The sequence below is a fragment of the Panthera uncia genome, chromosome F1, assembly GCF_023721935.1.
Source record: "Panthera uncia isolate 11264 chromosome F1, Puncia_PCG_1.0, whole genome shotgun sequence".
Taxonomy (NCBI): Eukaryota; Metazoa; Chordata; class Mammalia; order Carnivora; family Felidae; genus Panthera; species Panthera uncia.
In genome coordinates, this window is record NC_064813.1 from 34845714 (window position 1) to 34864550 (window position 18837).

At 45.8% G+C, this 18837-nt stretch overlaps 1 protein-coding gene across 2 annotated transcripts in view; it reads right to left on the reverse strand.

Moving 5' to 3' along the window:
- Nucleotides 1–893: 893 nt before the first annotated feature.
- The window catches only part of DYRK3 (dual specificity tyrosine phosphorylation regulated kinase 3), a 25519-nt gene continuing 7575 nt past the window's right edge, over nucleotides 894–18837 (reverse strand). Inside the window, exons 1-3 of one of the 2 annotated variants that reach the window (XM_049634279.1) lie at nucleotides 10702–10967; nucleotides 8550–8661; nucleotides 894–2716 (exon numbers count right to left, since the gene is read on the reverse strand). In XM_049634279.1, the coding sequence (XP_049490236.1) occupies nucleotides 1142–2716; nucleotides 8550–8661; nucleotides 10702–10778 (1764 nt within the window). In that variant the 5' untranslated portion in view covers nucleotides 10779–10967 and the 3' untranslated portion in view covers nucleotides 894–1141. Of the gene's footprint in view, nucleotides 2717–8549; nucleotides 8662–10701; nucleotides 10968–18837 lie in introns of those variants that run through there. The other variant, XM_049634280.1, reaches the window with a different exon arrangement.

Sequence of the window (18837 nt, forward strand, 5' to 3'; positions counted from 1 at the left end):
ACTATAGTGAGGATTATCGGACAGTGATTTTATAAGGAAGAAAGTCCAGGGAAATGCAGCAAGCAGGCTGGTCTCCAGGGTTCCCAGAAATTAGAGAACTGTAGTCTGCATGCTGCTTCTGCCTTTTTTTTTTTTTTTAAGTTTATTTATTTATTTTGAGAGAGAGACAGACAGAAAAGTAAGTGTGGGGGAGGGGCAGAGGGAGGGGGAGAGAGAATCCCAAGCAGACTCCGCACTATCAGTGTAGAGCCCAGTGCAGGGCTTGAACTCACAAACTGTGAGATCATGACCTGAGCTGAAGTCATGTTTAACTGATAGAGCCACTCAGGCGCCCCTGCTTCTACGCTTCTAACATTAATCTGGGGCAAAGAAGCTGCTTTATGTTGCTGGGAGACAGGGGTGGAGTGGGGCGGTAAAGTGATACACAGGACTCAGTTTTCAAGCCAGCACTTGGTAAAGTGGTAAGACATCAGTAAAATGCTTTGACTAGGAAACAAATCAGAAGCAAAATAATCACAGAAATAATAACAACATAAAATAAAATCGCCACAAATCACAGGATTGAAAGAGGTATGACTCATTTGAGAAGCAAGGACACCTCTTCAAGTGACTAACAGCTTCTGGAGCCTTCCCTTACGCCATATTCTGCTGAGCCCTTTCACCTGGAATGGGCCCACAGAGTGGCCAGCTGGGACAGGAGGGGCTTTGGCTCTCATCCAGAACCACAGCCGTGTCCCAAACCGTCCCTCTGGAACAGATGCTGAGGAAGACTAGACACGGTGAGGAATGATCAGGATATTCCTCCTGCGATACCTTCTACCTGGAGAGAAAGGGATTTCAACCAGCAGGATACGCAAGGTGACGTACATCTGACGACAGTAACGAAGATACACTGACCTATAAAAAGTCATTTAATGTACATTCCAGGATGGCCAACACAGGCTGGTTAGGTCATTAGCCCTTGAAGAGTTCTGTTACAGACATATAAAAATGTTTTGCCGTGTTAAAAAAAGAAATCTAGTCTAACAAAAACATATCCACCAACGGGCTCGCGTTTTTTTTTTTTTTTTTTCCGCCACGTTCAGGTTTGCAAGAGAATTAAAAATACATACATACGCATCTCTGAGCACAGCACTGTCCATTAGCTAATGAGTTTGGGCAGTACACTGCACAGAGGTATACCACCGTTGGATTCTGACATCAAGTTAGCTTTAAGCTTATTGGCTATTCCGACAACTGGAGGCAGCTTGGAACCCAGTCCCTGGAAAGCATTTGCAGGATTTACCACCCGTTTACCCGACACTTTTTCAATGGTCAGAGGTCTGGGCACAGACTTACTAATCCAAGGATGTCTCAATGCTTGAGCCGGGGTCAAACGGGCAGAGGGGTCCCAGTGGAGACACCTTTTCAAAAACTCTATAAACAAGCAGTCATCACACCCCTTCAGTGCTGTCACCCAGTCCTTGCTGCCTGGCGGACCCCGCTTTTTACCCCTACGTGAGCGACCCCCCACAAGCACGACTCTCCCATCTGCCTGAGTAGTCACAGAACAGTAGCGAGGTAGGCCCTTGGAGTTAATAAAGTACTTGGCACGTTTGGACTGCTCCAGAAGTTTTGGTGGTGGCATCCCTAGCAGCTCCATCATACAGGCCAGCTGGTCCCCCTCATCCTCTCCCGGGAAGAGAGGCTGTCCTGTTAAAAGTTCTGCGAGGATGCAGCCAAAACTCCATATGTCTATAGGCGTGCTGTAGCGGCTTCCTAAGATGATCTCCGGAGCTCTGTAGAACCGAGACTGGATATAGGTGTAAAGCTTCTGGTATTCGAAGCAGCTGGACCCAAAGTCAATGACCTTGGTTGCACTGCGCCCGTGGTGTTTCAGGAGAATGTTTTCTGGCTTCAGGTCACAGTGAATGATCTTATTTTTGTGGAGAGCATCCAAGGATTGCAAGATGGATTGAGCAAACTTGCGAACTAACTGGACGCTAAACCCCTGAAACTTGTTTTTTTTAATTAGCTCATAAAGGTCTATGCTCAGCAATTCGAAGGCCATGCAGACATGATTCCGGAATGTGAAACTTTCCAGCATGTGGATGACGTTCATGCTCCCAGTTTTGTCCTGCTTTTTGAGATGCTCCAAAATCCGGATCTCCTCAGCTGCCTGCCGATGGAAGCGCTTTTCATTGCGCACCATCTTCAGGGCCACATACTGTCGGAGCTTGTGATCGTAGACCCGGGCGACTTGCCCAAAACTCCCCTTGCCGATAATTTTCAGCACCTCGTATCGATAAGCTAGATGGTCACGAGGTACGTGAATATAGGCCCCATCTGCATCATCGTACCCCCCGTTATTGGGACCACCGATCACTCCATGTCTCTTTTTGGCATTTGGCCCCACGAAGTAAATTTCTGGATAGTTGATGATTTCCAGCTTCTCATAAGCAGTGAGGTGGTGTTTATACTGCTTCAGCGCTTGCTCTGGAGTCAGTGGCACCACTTTGGATGCTTTGGCTGAACTGCTGGGTTTTACCGCATTCGAGCTATCTGAACTCTTACCCTGAGAAACGGTAGGAGAGCGTTTCTCAGAGTCGCTGATGCCATCCGACTGGAGACTGTCGGATCTTCGGTTGCCAAATTCCTGAAACAGCTGTTCCACCTTCACCTCACCTCCATTCAGAAAGTGCTGAGCGTGGTCCCTTGTTACCTGCTCGGCAGTGGTCTATGGAAAAGAAAAATGAATGTAATAGGAAAGTCACTGAAAACAGGGGAAGGGTGAAAGAATCCTCCCTGACTGAACAACAACAAAACTGTCCAGTCACGTACGTTACAAAGACCCAAAAGTGAGGTAAGACGAGCAGGAGTCTCTAGAGCCTTGGGTTATATGGATCTCGGACTCCCGGAATACTATGACCACCTCAACCCCCTACACATGCCTTGGTTTGTTAGAGAGAGATGGTCTTCTTACCAAGCCCTACACATGCTAGGTTCCTTCTGGTAGGTATGTCTTTCTACTGAGAATCTTCTCACCCCATCCACTCATCCACACTCTTTCAAGGCCCAATTCAAGCCCTCTCTCTTCTATCTAGAACTACTCCAAGCCCACCGTAGCTTTTTCAACCCGTACCACATAATCTGGCACTTGATTACACACACACTGTCTCATATTGTTTACTAATTGTTTCAAGTATCTTCCCAGATCTTAATGGCATATATAGAATCAAAATATGCACGTTATAGTGTTCTATTAAAAAACAAAACAGGGGCGCCTGGGTGGCGCAGTCGGTTAAGCGTCCGACTTCGGCCAGGTCACGATCTCACGGTCCGTGAGTTCGAGCCCCGCGTCAGGCTCTGGGCTGATGGCTCGGAGCCTGGAGCCTGTTTCCGATTCTGTGTCTCCCTCTCTCTCTGCCCCTCCCCCGTTCATGCTCTGTCTCTCTCTGTCCCAAAAATAAATAAAAAAAACGTTGAAAAAAAAAAATTAAAAAAAAAAATTAAAAACAAAACAAAACAAAAAGGTGTTCTATAAATAAAACACCACTGAAGGACAGAGGCAGGATTTGAGCCCAGGTCTTCTGTCAGTCCAGCACCCTTCTCATGAACACAACTTGGTACCAGCTTCTCCCAGTGCCTGCAGTCCTCTCCAACTAGGGCTGAACGAGGACTGTGGCTTGGAATCAAGCGAGGCCTCGTTATTTACTCCCAGGTTCCCCCCAAAATGATTGAATCCTTCTAGCTCAGCGCACTGAATCACAAGAGTTCTAAGCCAAAGAGGGCTCCTGAGATCATCTGGGCCAGTTCTTTAAGTATCTGATGAGTAACGGTGAGAATCCAAGGTCCTGGGGGTAAGGTGGGGGAGGTTCTTGTAAAGCTCTCTCAAAGAGATCAAGAGTCTCTCTCTCTCACTTACACCTACACCCACTCTTCCTCAGCAAGAGCCTAAGTGATAATGGCATACTACTTTTTTTTACTTGCATTTGCTTAACATTCTCCTTCAAGGAACAGTAACTCACAGAAGACAGCTCTACTTACTCCTTCAAGAGGAAACACAATTTCTTTGAAATTAGATGGAGGAAAGGAAAAGCAAGAAAGATAAATACTTTAAACAATTACACACGCGCGCGCGCACACACACACACACACACACACAAAGAAAAATTAAGAGGGTGCTAGAAGGAAAGAAGAGATGGAAAGATAATGATCCAAAGTGGCCAAATCTTTAAAAACAAGAATTTTAATCTAACTCAAGAAAACAGCACATGGCCTATTACCTAAACAACAATATAAAAGATATAAATAGCGGCAAAAAACAAAAGATGAAAACATTTGAGCGTTGGCAAACTTCATATACAGCTATAGTTATGCAAGCAGGACATTAGTTCCTGCCTGCTCCTTTCAGGTCATTTAATCAATTTAAACATTTGTGAAGTCCCACAGTTACAAAAACAGGATATTACATGATTACACACAAAGTGAAGTTGGCAATACAACTGTAGCCACACTTTGGCATGTGGGGTTTCAGTAAAGAGACGACCTATGGACCCAGAAAAATCTCTCCGATACCAAAATGGAGAACTATCACTGGTCAAGAAAATAAAACAGGCCTGCAGACAGAACCCAAACACCTTGCTAAGATGGAAATATACTACAACGTTTTTCTTAGCGGTAATTAAGTCAAATAACTATTCCTCATTTTAGGTGGTTTTTCTTTTAATGGTTTATTTACTTGTGAGAGAGAGGGAGAGGGAGAGAGAGAGGGAGGAGGGGCAGAGAAAGAGGGAGACAGAATCCGAAGCAGGTTCCAGGCTCTGAGCTGTCAGCACAGAGCCTGATGCGGGGTTCAAACTCAGGAACCGCGAGATCCGTGACCTGAGCTGAAGTCGGATGCTTACCTGACTGAGCCACCCATGTGCCCCACTATTGGTGATTTTAAGGATAAGAAAAAAACAGAAGAGGGTCCCCTTTATCCATCCATCCATGTGACATTCACAGGAACCCTTACTGTTCACTATTACAAGTGCAGAAAGAAACAGGTGTTCTCAAGGAACTCCAATCTGTGAGGAGATAGACTGGCCGGACTAGGGAGTTACAATTGTTTGGTTTTAGGTAGATTTGCGTAACAAAAATGAATCTTTGCATGCATCTCAGCTAGTTTTCCTTAAAATTTTTAATACCTAACTTCAATGCATCTAAAGATTTACCACTAGTGCTTTGGGGACACATGCTGAAGAAAAGCGATGTCAAAAGGCTTGGGTTAGAGTCCTGGCTATACTGCTTAAAAGCTGTAGGTCCCTGAGCAAGTTGTCAAACTTATAGCTCAGTTTCTTAGCCTCGGTTTCTTTATTTATAAAATGTGGGCCATAATACCTACTTGCAGGATGCAAAGTGTAAATCAAACTATAATGAATAATATATGTGAAAGACCCTTACAAGCTATAAAACATTTTACAAACACTGGTAATAAGTAGACAAAATTCTCAACATATTAAGGTTTAAACTCTTATACGCCCTCCCTTTTTCCCCTTTCAGTTTATTTCTTCTCTCTCTGGTACCTCCTTCCACATCTCCAGTCTCCCTCCACAGACATCTGGCACTAAATATCTCTCCTGCAGCATGGTGGCACCCACATTAGGCCTTCTTTTAGGAGGTGTGGAAACAACTCACCCATTTTCTCCCTGATACAAAACGTGCTTTTGACTTGCCATACAATTTAAGGTAATTTAATTTACCTCTCCAAGATATCTGAACTTTAACAGCAGATCAATGCCTTAACCCAAAGGAATGACTCTCTAGGAACCGTAGTCATCAGTAACAAGCTGATAGGAAAGGTATTTGGGGTCCAGGGTCCATCCCTGGGTATTTCACCTACCCTGCCTACATGTAAGGCTGTGTGGGTTCCGGAGTCTTCATTTCTGTCTGTGATAAAGAGGGGGTCTCGGGCACAGAACATGAATTTGAATGGATATGTTACAGAAATTTCATTGCCACAGAGCTATTACAGTAAGATTAAGGATGCCATGGTTTTTCCTTAAAGTGAGCCTAAATCTCTCTCCCTGAAAGCTACATCTTATTTTGCCCTCTGGAAGGACACAGAAGTGTCCAGATTTCATGTAAAAGTCCTTCAGATACTAAAAAGGGGGCTGTCCTGGCCCCCTCCCCCTTTTCCCTGGGTCCATCATGCCCATTATATCCTCTGCCTCATGCTTACTGCCTTATTCACATTCTCAGCACCGGGCTGTTCTCTTAGAGTGTGGCTCCCAGAACAGAACAAGGTACCTCAGGTACAGTCCACTATGGGTTATCAAGGTTTGAATCTCCAGTGAATCTGAAGAATTCCAGGAAGGAATTTTTCCACACAAGGATGGGGTATCTTCTCAGGTCTCTTTCCTTTCCTGTAAATAACTCAAATACTGGCCTGAATCAATTATGTATCAAGACTGTTGTGCTATAAATAAAATCTTCCTTCCATTGTTCTAGCAGAGTCTAGAGTTTGCACACATGTTAAAGTAGAATAGTTATAAATAAAATACTATATGTTTCTAGTCCGTAGTTGTAATCACAGTAACTCAACAATATGTATGATCAATTCTACCAATTATTTTCTTAATTATGTGATTACATCCAGAGAGACCGATTAATTATGTTTTATTTAACAATGCTTCACATACGCTGCTAATTTGGAGGACTCTTGACATTTCAAATAGAAGCTGACATTCTCAATTGTGTGAGTCAAGTCTCGAAGATCTTGTTGAGAAATTCCGAAAAGGAATATCCTTCTCATCCAGATATGAAACACTACTCTTTCCCTAGCTCTTGACCCTAAATCTGCAACACAAAGCTTAAGCCAATAAATGCCAAGCAGATGATTTATAGTTTAGAGTGAGAACGCAAGAACATCTTGGATAAACAAAGCTTAAAGGCTTTGTGACAAAAAGCAATAGGGTCTAGGGACGGAATCATGTCTTAATGAACTATTATAAATGTCAGCAAGAGGTCAAAGAGCACTGCTTTCAGCCAAGTTTGCAAAGACACCGGTTAGGTTAGAATCTAAAACCCCATGTTTCTCAAAAACTGTTACTCTGTATGCTATACAGTAAGAAATTCATTTTAATCTTGAAACATACAGTTTAACTGACCTACTGGGAGGTGATTAGCACTGGCTAACTCTAAACTGAAGTTAAAATGAACTTTAAATCATATGTTAATGCACCAGCCCAACTGCAAAAAGTTTCCTACAGAGATGTGCTAATTGGCAGCCAGTAACCAAAAAGCCCGTGGTCAACCAGAGGAGTATATGGTTCTGGAACTCTGAGAGGTTTTCACATATTAAAGAAATAAGCTTGTTGAAAATGGAAAGGAAACTTATTGTACTCCAGGGAACAGGTTAAAAATAGGGAGACCAGCCTTCCAAATATATTTAGCCAATACTTTGTAATATTATTAGCCTTGGAACTAGTGAAAAGATTGATTTTAATAGCAAAAGCTAACAGAAAGTTGGAAAGGGCTATGAAAAATTCAAGTAATTTTTTTTTAGACTATAGAAACTGGGGTGTCTGGGTAGCTCAGTCAGTTAATTGGGACCTTGATTTCGGCTCAGGTCATGATCTCACAGTTCGTGGTACTGAGCCCTGCCATGGGCTCTGCGCTGACAGAACGGAACTTGCTTGGGATCCTCTCTGTCTCTATCTGTGTCTTTCTCTCTCTCTCTCTCTGTGTCTCACTCTCTCTCTATGACCCTCCCCAGCTACAGTGCATGTGCACTCTCTCTCTCAAAATAAATAAATAGACATTAAAAAATATACTAGAATACAGAAACAATTTTAGGTCTTAAATGCAGAAATATGAAGGAGAAATATTACAAATAAGTCTATTCAGTTATTAAATGTGGTCATCAGGGGACATATGCAGCAAATTTTAAAGTCACAGAATGGCTTCTCCCTGTCATGGAGTTCCTCCAAACCCCGTTCTCCCTACTATCCTGTGTATGCTGATGGAATATGAATTAATTTTTTTATTACCTTAAGTAAAACAGTGTCAAAAGCTAAATGTCTTCAAGCTCCAGAATGATTAAATGCATCAGAAACCAAACTGTACTGTTCAAGTTTTATTTATGATCTATAAAGTGATTCTCTTTAGCATACTAATAAGCTAGGACTGCATTTCTATCTTGCAGGGAAAAAAAAACTTGCAGATCTATGAATTCAGGGGTATTATCTGTTCCTCATTTTTGTTAAAATGAACCTTTATAATACACTATGTCATCCCATAAAAACAACAACAACAACAAAACATTCCCTAGATAAAAGTAGCATTATTTTTTTCCTAGTGCCATATAATTTATCCCAGTGATTGAAAGGAATACATGGGGCTCCAAATCAAAATCATCTGTAAAGCTAAACTTGGACCACAGAAATTGTTATTCCAAAGTCAAGAGACACCAAAAGGAAACAAAAGAGTCTGAGTTGCCAGTGAGATGTAACTGTACCTTGGGCATTAAGTAGCGCTTCCTTCTTTCCCAGACATCTAGACAGCAAAGAACAATTTCATTTACTTACATTTAGTCTTCTGGGTAGAGGTGGTTCGGAAGGATTGCAGAGTACATTCGAACAGGGTGGGCATTTGGTTTCATCTATCATCATGAAGGTATCATAGACACCATCCCCCAATCTAGTTGAAAGGATTACAGATAAAATCTGTCAGTAACTGAGGTATATAAACTTGTATTTCCAAAACATTTTGTGTCTTTACTCCTTCACATCTGCCACAAATAACTAATACAAAAAAATGTCTACACTGCATTTTGGCATCGAATACAAACAACTGGGGTATTTGGCAAAAGAAGAGAGAAAACCCAACTTTTCTTCTTTTTCTTTTTTAAAAAAAGGATAGCATTTTAGGTTTGTATTTTGACAGAGTTAAGACAACTCTTACTGTGTAAATGTTGTTAACAATAGGGACTATCGGGGTGCCTGGCTGGCTGATCAGGAGAACATGCAACTCTTGATCTTGGGGTTGTGAGTTCGAGCCCCACATTGGATGTAGAGATTACTTAAAAATAAAATCTTTAAAAAAAAATTTAAAAAATAAGAATAGGGACTATGAGAAGGATCTCACTTAACTTACTACATGAAAATAAAGGCTCGTTTAAATCTGAAGCCTAAAAGGTAACCGGAGCAGGAAAAGAGAGGGAAAAAAAAAAAAAAAAAGGCAGAGGTAACTGTATTTTAAAAGTCAGAGCCTTGGATTCTAGTCTCTGCTTTACCACTGGCTGTACTACCTTCTTTTCCGAGCCTGTTTTCCACGTTATAATGGGAAGAATAGTTCCAGTCTGCACACTTCTCTGTCTTACAGGCAAGAAATAAAAAGCCTTCTTAGAATGTCTTCTTTTTATGATTTATTCACTTACCTACTTAACATCTACCCAACTTGTAGAAATGTCCAGTGAATACTACAACAAATACTAAAGAGATTCTCTAAATTATACAAGGTACTGAATTTCACTTCTTTATCCACTCCATTTTCTAGTGGATGGTGGAAGCTAAATGCTAAATGATTAAGGACCATTTCTCTGTTCCTTCACGCTGTGCCTCTGCCACAAAAGAGGGGGAGGATTTATTTAAACCACAAGATGGTCCTAGATAATGCATTTCATCTGCCACCACGAACATGAATTTCCCAGTCATACACATCAGCCTTTCATCATATCATTTTTACATAATATACTACAGATACAATAATGATCACGAGGTTGCAGGGGAAGAATTTTTAAAAATCTTTTAAAATATGCTGAAATATTTGTTTTCTTAATTGCAATATTTAAAGTTGCCTTTCAAAACTTTTATAAAATTAGTTCTAGAGTTTTCTTAATTGGTGTGTTATAGAAATACAAAGATAATTAAAAACACAACTACAAATATTTTTGAAAGATTCTTTATAAACACAAGCTCACATTCTGATAGAATTTTATGTATCTTTAATGAACACTGCTTCTCTGACAGCCAAAAATTCTGGATGTGACTGACTCTTTGCCAACAGCATGAATATAATAAATAAAATGGGACAGGCGTCCACAACTACAGAGAAAAAGACAGACCCTGAAGACCTGCAAGTATTCTTATAAACAGGCAGAGGAAATTACCCAAAGGAAGTCTGCATGCAAATGAGCGGGTGTCCCTAGTCTCCCTTTAGGTGTAAAATACAATGCAAGGTGGAGATCTCTCAAAATAGGATCCCCAGAACGCCCTACTCAGCGCAACCCTTCACCTGCATATCCCAAGTCAGACCGCACCCCTCACGGCAAACCCCAAGAGTTCAGCCCTGGGTTATTTGCTCTGAGCAACAGGGCTTCTTGGAAAGGTATTTGCTCTCTGCCTCCCCCAGTTTGTTAAAAAGCCCCACAAAAAAGTCCCAGCTTCTTAGAGTTCTTTACATATCCCCGATCTACGGCTTCTTCTCCTAGCTCCGCTCCAGCTTCTCCTCCTCCGCTCACGGGGGGCCGGGGGGGGGGGGGAGGGGAGTTGATGCAGACTAGGAGGGTGGGCCGGTCCCCGGGAGGAGATCAGAAAGAACCCTTCCCTCGTCCCTGCTACCGGGAGTTCACTCCATCAGGCCTTCCCCGCCCCCCACTTCCCCCCACCCCCGGCTTCGCCAGCCTGCGCCAGCCACCCACTCGGGGGCCCCCAGCCCGTTACCCTGCGCCGCCGTTACCTCCGCTGCTGGGGCGGGAGTCCGGCTCCCGGCGGCCCCGCATCCTTCCGCCCGGGCCCGCGAGCCGTGCCTCCCATCCGCTAGCTCGGGAGCCCCCGGGGGAGGGGCGACGGTTGGAGGGTCCGACGCGCAGGGTCCACCTGCGCTGGGGCGGCTGCCTCCGGGACCGCGACGCTTCCCGGGGGACTCTCGTCCAGACACTGCAGCTCCGCGCGCCTTTGCTTGCGACTGGCCGGGCAGGGAGTGGGGAGAGGAGCGCCAGGGGCGGGAGGAGCGCCAGGGGAGGGAGGGGGAGCGGTGTGGTCGCCTAGCAACAAAGGCACGCCCCGGGAAACGCCTCTGCGAAGTTACGCGATGACGCCAGGGGCGGGGCCCGAGGCCTCTCCCCACCGTGCGGCGCTGGCCTCCGCCACTGGCGCCGGCTCCGGGAGGCTCGGGGCGGGGCGTCCATCGCTTGCGCTGCCTGTGCTCTCTGGCAGCTAGTGAGGCTTGGGGTCGCTGCCCCCGGCGGGAGAAAGGCCCGGGGGAGGTTTTGTGGAAGTAGCAGTTAGCCCCCGATTTCCGCCTCAGAAATACGGGCGCGCCCCTCAACCGTCTGCTGTCCTTCAGCACGTTGTAGCCTGAACTTCTAAAACCTCCCGTGAATATGAATTAGAACAAAAATGAATGAAAAGTCTAATTTCCTAGGCTTTCCCAAGGAGGGGCTTCTCCCCCCCCCACCACTGAGGGGTAATGAAAGCAATAATAAAAACGTAAGAAGCAATAATAAACTCATTTAGTGACACTGCACCAGCGTTTACGAACATTGTTTTATTTAATCTCCGTGATCATACTATGTGGCATCCGCCTTTTACAGATAGAAGTAGGATCCAGAATTTAAGCTGACATTTGCCAGACTGCCCTGTCACGGGATGCTACGGATGGTAGGGTGCAAAGAGCCATTTTACTGATGAGAAAACTGAGGCCAGAGAGGCCGTTCTTTCCCAGGATCTTGTAGTTGGAATTCCCAGCCTTCCTCGGGCTGCACCAGGCACCTTGGAAGACGCTTCTTGTTTTTCTCTCCAGGGGATATTTGGGGGCTTTTTAATTCTTTTTCTGAAAAGTGAAGAAACCTCAATAACCCCAATATTAAGTGGATTTCGATCATTGGGACGAAAAGTGAGAGGGAAGGAGATTAAAATAGAAGAACGCCTAGTGTCTCCTTGAGCGTGGTATCTAATCGGATTTCCCTTAAACCTACAAAGCACGAGGCCGACAGACACTCCAGGAGAGAAACAAACGTTCCCAAAATGTCGAACAGGGGCGCCCCCTGGTGGGACTTGGGGGCTCATTGTCCCATACCAGCATAGCATAGTCCATAAATCTGAAAATTTCCATCCAAGGCTCATTTCCGTGTGACTAAAAGTCATATTCCCTGCTCTCTTGCCTCCAAGTAAAAATGTCGTTAAGGATCCAAAGGCTTTTCACTTTGTAAATTAAGGATGTGTCAGTTTGGGGAACTTGATTCTTTGCGACCAAAGTTGCTTTAGCTTCTCTCTGATATAAATAAATAAAACTTCTTGCACGATGATTCTTAAAGTTATTCTAATTTTATAAGTAAGCTTTTGTGGGTTTTGCCCTTCCAGGCCACACCCCCAGCAATCCTGCTTTCCTATGAGTTTGTGTTAGGGCTTCTGTGGAAGCTTTTGTTTGAAGAGAGAGGGTTCCACAGCAACAAAAAGTTGGACTAGATTGTTGCTGAGGTCCTTCCAGCTCTAAGATTGCAAAATCCTATTAAATAATCCCTGTTCTTAGTACTTATGTGGACACCCTAGACCACTTCACTGTTCTGAACATCTGACTGGGACTTGCTCCCACCAGTTTTTTTGCTTCATTCTGAATCACTGCTTTGAGAGGACCACATCTCCGGTTTCAGACATACCTCTGTGAGCCACCCTGAAGCCTTCCTGCTCCCCTTCCTGCTCCTCAGGTGGGAAACAGAAGTGTCTTTTATCTTTAGCCATTTGTTCTCACGGTCAAGGAGAGGAGGATTCCTTGGAGGTGTTGGAGCTTCACGGATCTCTGAGCTTAGTGGCTTAAATACTTTCCAATATTTCTTCAGAGTCCCCGTTTCATAACAATCTGGCTAGGTGAAACAGTGGGCTGGGTTCAAGTCCAGTGACAGATCTAGCAGGAGCTTCCACACCCCCTCTGAGCTGGTATCTTGTGCCCTCTAGTTCATGAGCAGCTTTCAGACAATTCATGTCCTTTCTTCTCCTTTCAAAGCCCCACTCAAAAGTAGTTCAACATCACCATTATCTTTCTCCACATAGTTAAAGCCAGATTTAAAACGCTAACATGGATTAGCCAAATATAGAAGATGTCTGCCTGACCTTTGAAACCAGTTCTAATAAATCTGCAAAATCAGAAAACTGTAACGAACAGACAAAAAAAGGGAGCTATTCCGGGAACTTCAGAAATCAATGGGAACATTCGGAATGTGATCACAGCAGTTTCAAATGCATAGAGTAAGAAAATTTCCCTGTGGCCGCCTTCACCTTCAATTGTGTGATGAGATAGCTGTCGGTTAAATTTAAAATCATTTCATTGCTATGAAGTATTCTTTACAGCATGATATGCCAATACATAATATGACATATGAATCACAAAATTGGAATGCATTCTTAAAAATCTTTTGGAAAGAAATTCTCCCTTTCCTCCTAATTGACCTCAAATTTACCTAAGCTCCAGAAACATGTACCTGCTATTTTTTCAGAAATACAGAAATCTAGGGGCGCCTGCGTGGCTCAGTCGGTTGAGCATTCGATTTTGGCTCAGGTCATGATCTCGTGGTCCGTGAGTCAGAGCCCTGCGTCGGGCTCTGTGCTGACAGCTCAGAGCCTGGAGCCTGCTTCATGGTTCTATGTCTCCCTTTCTCTCTGCCCCTTCCCCACTTAGACTGTCTCTCTCTCAAAAATAAATAAACATTAAAAAAAATTAAAAAAAAAAAAGAAATACAGAAATCTAGCTCATTGAAACACTAAAACTATGCCTTATTTTTCTGGAACCCCACCAGTCTGCCTAACCAGACTCTGGAAAGTCAGTTCAGTTTTTTCCAACTCTGCATTCAGGGTAAATACGTGCATTTGTGGAGGTTAGGGCTTTGAATTAGGCAAATGCCTTGTACCTTTAACTATCTCCTCCCACTACACAGCCTCCCCCAGTACCTGCCCTTTAACAGGTCTCTGGCTACGCTGTCCTTTAAGGCCTATGCAAGCACAGCACATCTCGTAAACCACACTTGGGCACTAGAGGCCCCACAGGCCTATAGAGAAATGACCCATCCCCAATCAGTGGCATTGCCTTAAGAGTAAGAGAAGCCCACTCCCAAGGCCTCTCATGGACCTGTTGCTTATTGGGATCCCCAGCTGCTGCTGAAATCAAGCCTCCCAAGTGTGTGTTATTGGAAGATACTCTGGCCAAGCTGCCCATCCCTGACTTAGCAAGGCAGTCCATATTCCTCCAGCTTTGCCTTGAGCAGGAATATGCATTGTGTAGGTTAAGGCTTGAAATTAGGTAATGTAGGTATTCCCAATAACTTGCTCTTGTGACCCAGCCTTGCCTGACATGGCCCTTTTCCCCATCCCTCACTACCCTGACCTGTGCCACCAGGGTATATGTGGACCACACCCGTTAGCAGGCCTTTAGCTTATGGTGGACTATGGAACTCAGGCCAGATGCAAACCACTGAATAGCCTCCAGGATGGAGGGAGGCCACCACTTGAAAATTGTTCTGAGGCAGTAGCTTTAAGCTGGCAACAGTCTGTCCCCTTGTGGACTCACTCTGCTGGAGTCCTGGGCATCTACAGTAATCTGTAATAGGTCAACTTATAAGATATCAGAAAGCTTATTGTATATAAGTTCGCCTTAAACTCACCTTTCATGAATAGTGGAGATAAAAGGCTTATGTAGTTCCCTATTAGGGTTATCAGTAATTACTAACCGCCCTATCTCACTTCTGTGACCTCGCCTGCTTGCTAAACAGATACCTTAGGATGCAAAACGTTCCCCCACCCCCTCTACCAAGATCTGGCCTAGGCCAGACCAACATGTAAAAAGTCACATACTCACTGCCCTACAGCATCTCAGGTGTCTAACTATGATTGGTCATTTTAAACCCTCTTAGGACAAAGACCTTCAAAATTTATAGGTTCCCGCCAAAACTAACGTCTTTGTGTCACAATATAATTGGCTACCATGAAACGCTGTAGATTGTAATTGGTTAACCAAATAATGATGTATTCTGACTTGCTAAAATCCATATAAGCCCACTGCTGCCTTTGTTCGGGGCCATTCTCTGCGCTTTTCTCAACATCAGGAGGTCAGGTTTGGCCTGGCCGTGAATAAAATCTTGCCTCGCTTCTATTCGGCGTCTGGTGGTTTTTTTCGATATCACCCTGTTTCAATCAAAGATCCCATGTGTCCCCATTTGGACTAGCTGCCTGATGTGGTGCCTGCTGACAGGGTGTAAACTAAGCATGTGCAGGCGTACAGGGACCTGGAACAGGGCAAGTGTCCTGAGAGGCCTGATCATGACAGTGAAGTCTTGTGATTACAAAGCATCTGCCAAGTTCCAAGCCCTAACCTATACATAGGCGCCTATTCCCCCTGAAAGCAGACCTGGAGGAATTGGACTGTCCTGCATACAATGGATATGGTGAGCTGGCTGGAATATCCTCCAAAAAGAGATACTTAGAAGCCTTCATTGCTGCAGAAGGCCAACACTAGCAGAAAGTAAGTCTACATGAAGCCCATTCCAGGGGCCGCTTCAGAGCAATCTTCCGTGTGGGGCTACCTCCACATTTGAGCCTTGAAGGTTGTTGGGGATGGGCGCTAGCTACACAGGCCTGGAGAGCGCTGCCTGCATGATGGCGGCTGATGGAATGCATATGGTGCATGCACAGGACGCGCAGGTCAGTGTTGCCAGGGACCTGGCCCGGGGCAAGTGTTGGGAAAAACTGGATGACGGGAGCGAGCTCTAGGGGGTACAGAAAACATCAGCCCAATTCAAGGCGTACCTTCCATTGTGGAATATTCACCCTGTAAGGGTAGGGCTAACCTGTAGCTTTAAGAAATAACAGCTTTGTTTTAACACTATAGGTTGAGAGATTAACAGCCTTATCCTATCAACCAAGGGATGGATTAGCGCTTGATTGGATTGGGGCAAGGGCCTGTTTCAACTGTTTCCACCTGGGAGCTATTCCTTTGTTCTGTTCCCAGGTGATAATAAGACAGTGTGGTCGGCTATAAAAACTCCCGGGCCGTTGGAGACTGCACTCTGGTCAAGAGTGTCGGTCTCGATCGATCCGTTTGCCTTACCTCTCATTGCAGTAAACTTTGTTGCGACTGTCACTGGTGCCCGTAGCATTCTGTTTCAGGAGTCGTGTGGATGCAACAACCCCAAGGCAGAGCTGGAGGTTTTCGACTCCCTTGACAGGGTGGGGACAGGTGGCAGGCAGGACAGGGTATTCTTTATTAGGAGACACCTGGGAGTCATTGTCTCTCGTGAAGTCCAGAACCCTATTAGACACCAGGTCCACATGAGGACTGACTGTTGCCATTAGCAGCTGCCACTTCAGAGCAATTATAGGAAGGCTCCCCTGACACCGCCAGGGGCGATACTACTAGGCTAGTAACTCTGCTGGTAGCTGGGGCCTGGCCAGAGTTCCATAGGCTTGAGGGCCAGGCTTGCTCAATTCTGACTTAGGGATGTGTACCGCACATGTGCAGGCAGTGCAGGTCAAGGTGGAGAAGCACCTGACCAGGGTAAGTGTTTGGAGAGGACTGGTTACTGGAGCAGGCTATTGGGATTACAAGGCATCTGCCTGATTCAAGCCCTAACCTACACAATTGCACATGTCCCTGCTCAAGGCAGAGCTGGGGTATCTGGATGGCCTTTCCGGGGCACGATCATGCAGGCCAGTCAGGGTCTTTTCCAAGAAAAGACACCTGGGAGCCCAGTAAGTCTACATGGGGACTGATGGTTGTTCTTTTTAGGGGTTAACTCAGACCAGTTTTAGGGAGGGTGGGCTCCCTCTATCCTTGAGGCTATGCAGATAAAGAGGGGCCCTAGCTCCACAGGCTCTGTAAGCCCCAGCTGCCCAAAGGGATATGAACTGTGTATGCGCAGCTTGAGCAGATAAGGGTAGCCAGGGGCCTGAACAGGGCAAGTGTGGGAGGGGCTGGGTCACAAAAACAGGTTATTGGAAGTACCTGGCTGGCATCTGCCTCGTTCCAAGCCTTAACGTGCATAAAGGCGCATATTCCTGCCTAAGGCCGAGCTGGAGGAATCTGGACTACTTTGCTAGATCGGGCCAATCGCAGACACCTGGGAGCCTTGATTGCTGGCGAAGCCCAGGACTTTGTTAGGCAGCCAGTCCATGGGGACTGTGGCCAGTTTAAAGTGCCACCTTAGAAAGATTTTTCAGGTAGTGGATTCCCTCTGGCCTAGAGAAGATTACCGTGGTTGGCTTCCCCCCCCAGTTTCCAGAGGCCTGGAGGGCCCTGGTAGCCAAAGGACTGTTGCTAGGGCAAGGGCTAGGCAGGCACCAGCAGCAATGGTCAGAGTAGTCAGACACCTGGAGCAGGGCAACGCGGGGTAAGGCGGGTCACAGGGGGCAGCGACACGGGGGTGCCTCGCCTCCGCCTAATTCTAAGCCTTGACCTATGCAAATGTTCATATTCCCACTGCAGGCAGAGTTGGGGTAGATGGATGGGGCAGGCTGGCCGGCTGGGTTACCCTCCAATAAGAGACACCTGTGAGCCTTAATTACTGGGAAATCCTGACCCGGTCAGGCAGCCAGTCCAAAAGTGGCAGACTGTCACCAGTATCAAAGCTGCCACCTCAAAAGGATTTTCGAGGTGTGGGGTCCCATTACCCCGAGGCCATTCAGCTTGTTGGGTTCATGCTGGAGTTCTGGAGGCCGGGAGTGCCCCCTGCAGCCCCTGGGGAAGCTGTCTGGGCGAAGACCCGAGTGTGTGTGTGGCTTGGCACAGGTCAAGATAGCTAGATTCCTGCACCAGGGCAATGTTGGGGGATGCTGGGTCACAGGGAGGAGGCTTTGGGGGTATAAGGTGTCAGCCTAAAGTACCAAGGCTTTATTTTCCCCATTTTTGTGAACCTTTCCCCCAAAGGCAGAGCTAGAGGCTTTTCAACTGCCTTGGCAGATGGGGCCAGCAGTACAGGCTTTCCCCCATTCAGAGACACGTGGGGGTCCTGGTTTCTGGAGAAGGCAGTAAGTTCATAGGGGGACTGGCCCTTGCCCACTTGTGGCTTTCAGCTCTGCTCAGGGTGATTTTTCAGAAGGTGGGCTCCCTCCACAATGTTGGCTATGCAAGTGCCTGGCTGGAGTTTCACCAGACTGGAAGGCTAGGTCTGCCCATTTGGGATGAGTACTGCTCATGTGTGGGCTGCACAGGTCAGGGTGGCCTGGGACCTGGAACCATTGGGTGTACCCAGCATCTGCTTAATTTCAAGCCTTAAACTCTGGGCCTGGCCAGAGTTCCGTGGGCTTGGAGGGCCTGCTGGGTCTTCAGATATGAACTGTGCACACACAGGCAGGGCATGTCAGAAGAACCAACGATCTGATCAGGGCAAGTGTTGGAAGAGGTCACTGGAGAGGGCTCTGGGGGTTACAGAACGTTTGCAGAATTCCAAGACCTAGTCCACACAAATGCACATATTCTTATAGAAGGCCTAACTGGAGTCATCTGGGCTGCCTTGCTGGGGCTGGATTGTGTGGGGCTAGGGTAGCCTCCGACATGAGCTTTGATGGCTGCAGAAGCCTGGAATCCCAAGAAAGGGTGAGTACCTAGGGGAACTGGCTGTGGCCAGTTAAAAGCTGCCACCTTAGAAAGATTTTCATGGGGGAGGTGCCTGGGTGGTTCAGTTGGTTAAGGGTCCTACTTTGGCTCAGGTCATGATCTCATGGTTCGTGAGTTGGAGCCCCGTCTGCGCTGACAGCACAGAGCCTGCTTCAGACTCTCTGTCTCCCTCTCTCTGCCCTTCTTCCTCCCTACCCCCTTGCTCACTCTCTCTCAATAAACATTAAAAAAAAAAAAAAAAAAAAAAAAAAAAAAAAAAAAAAAAAAAAAAAA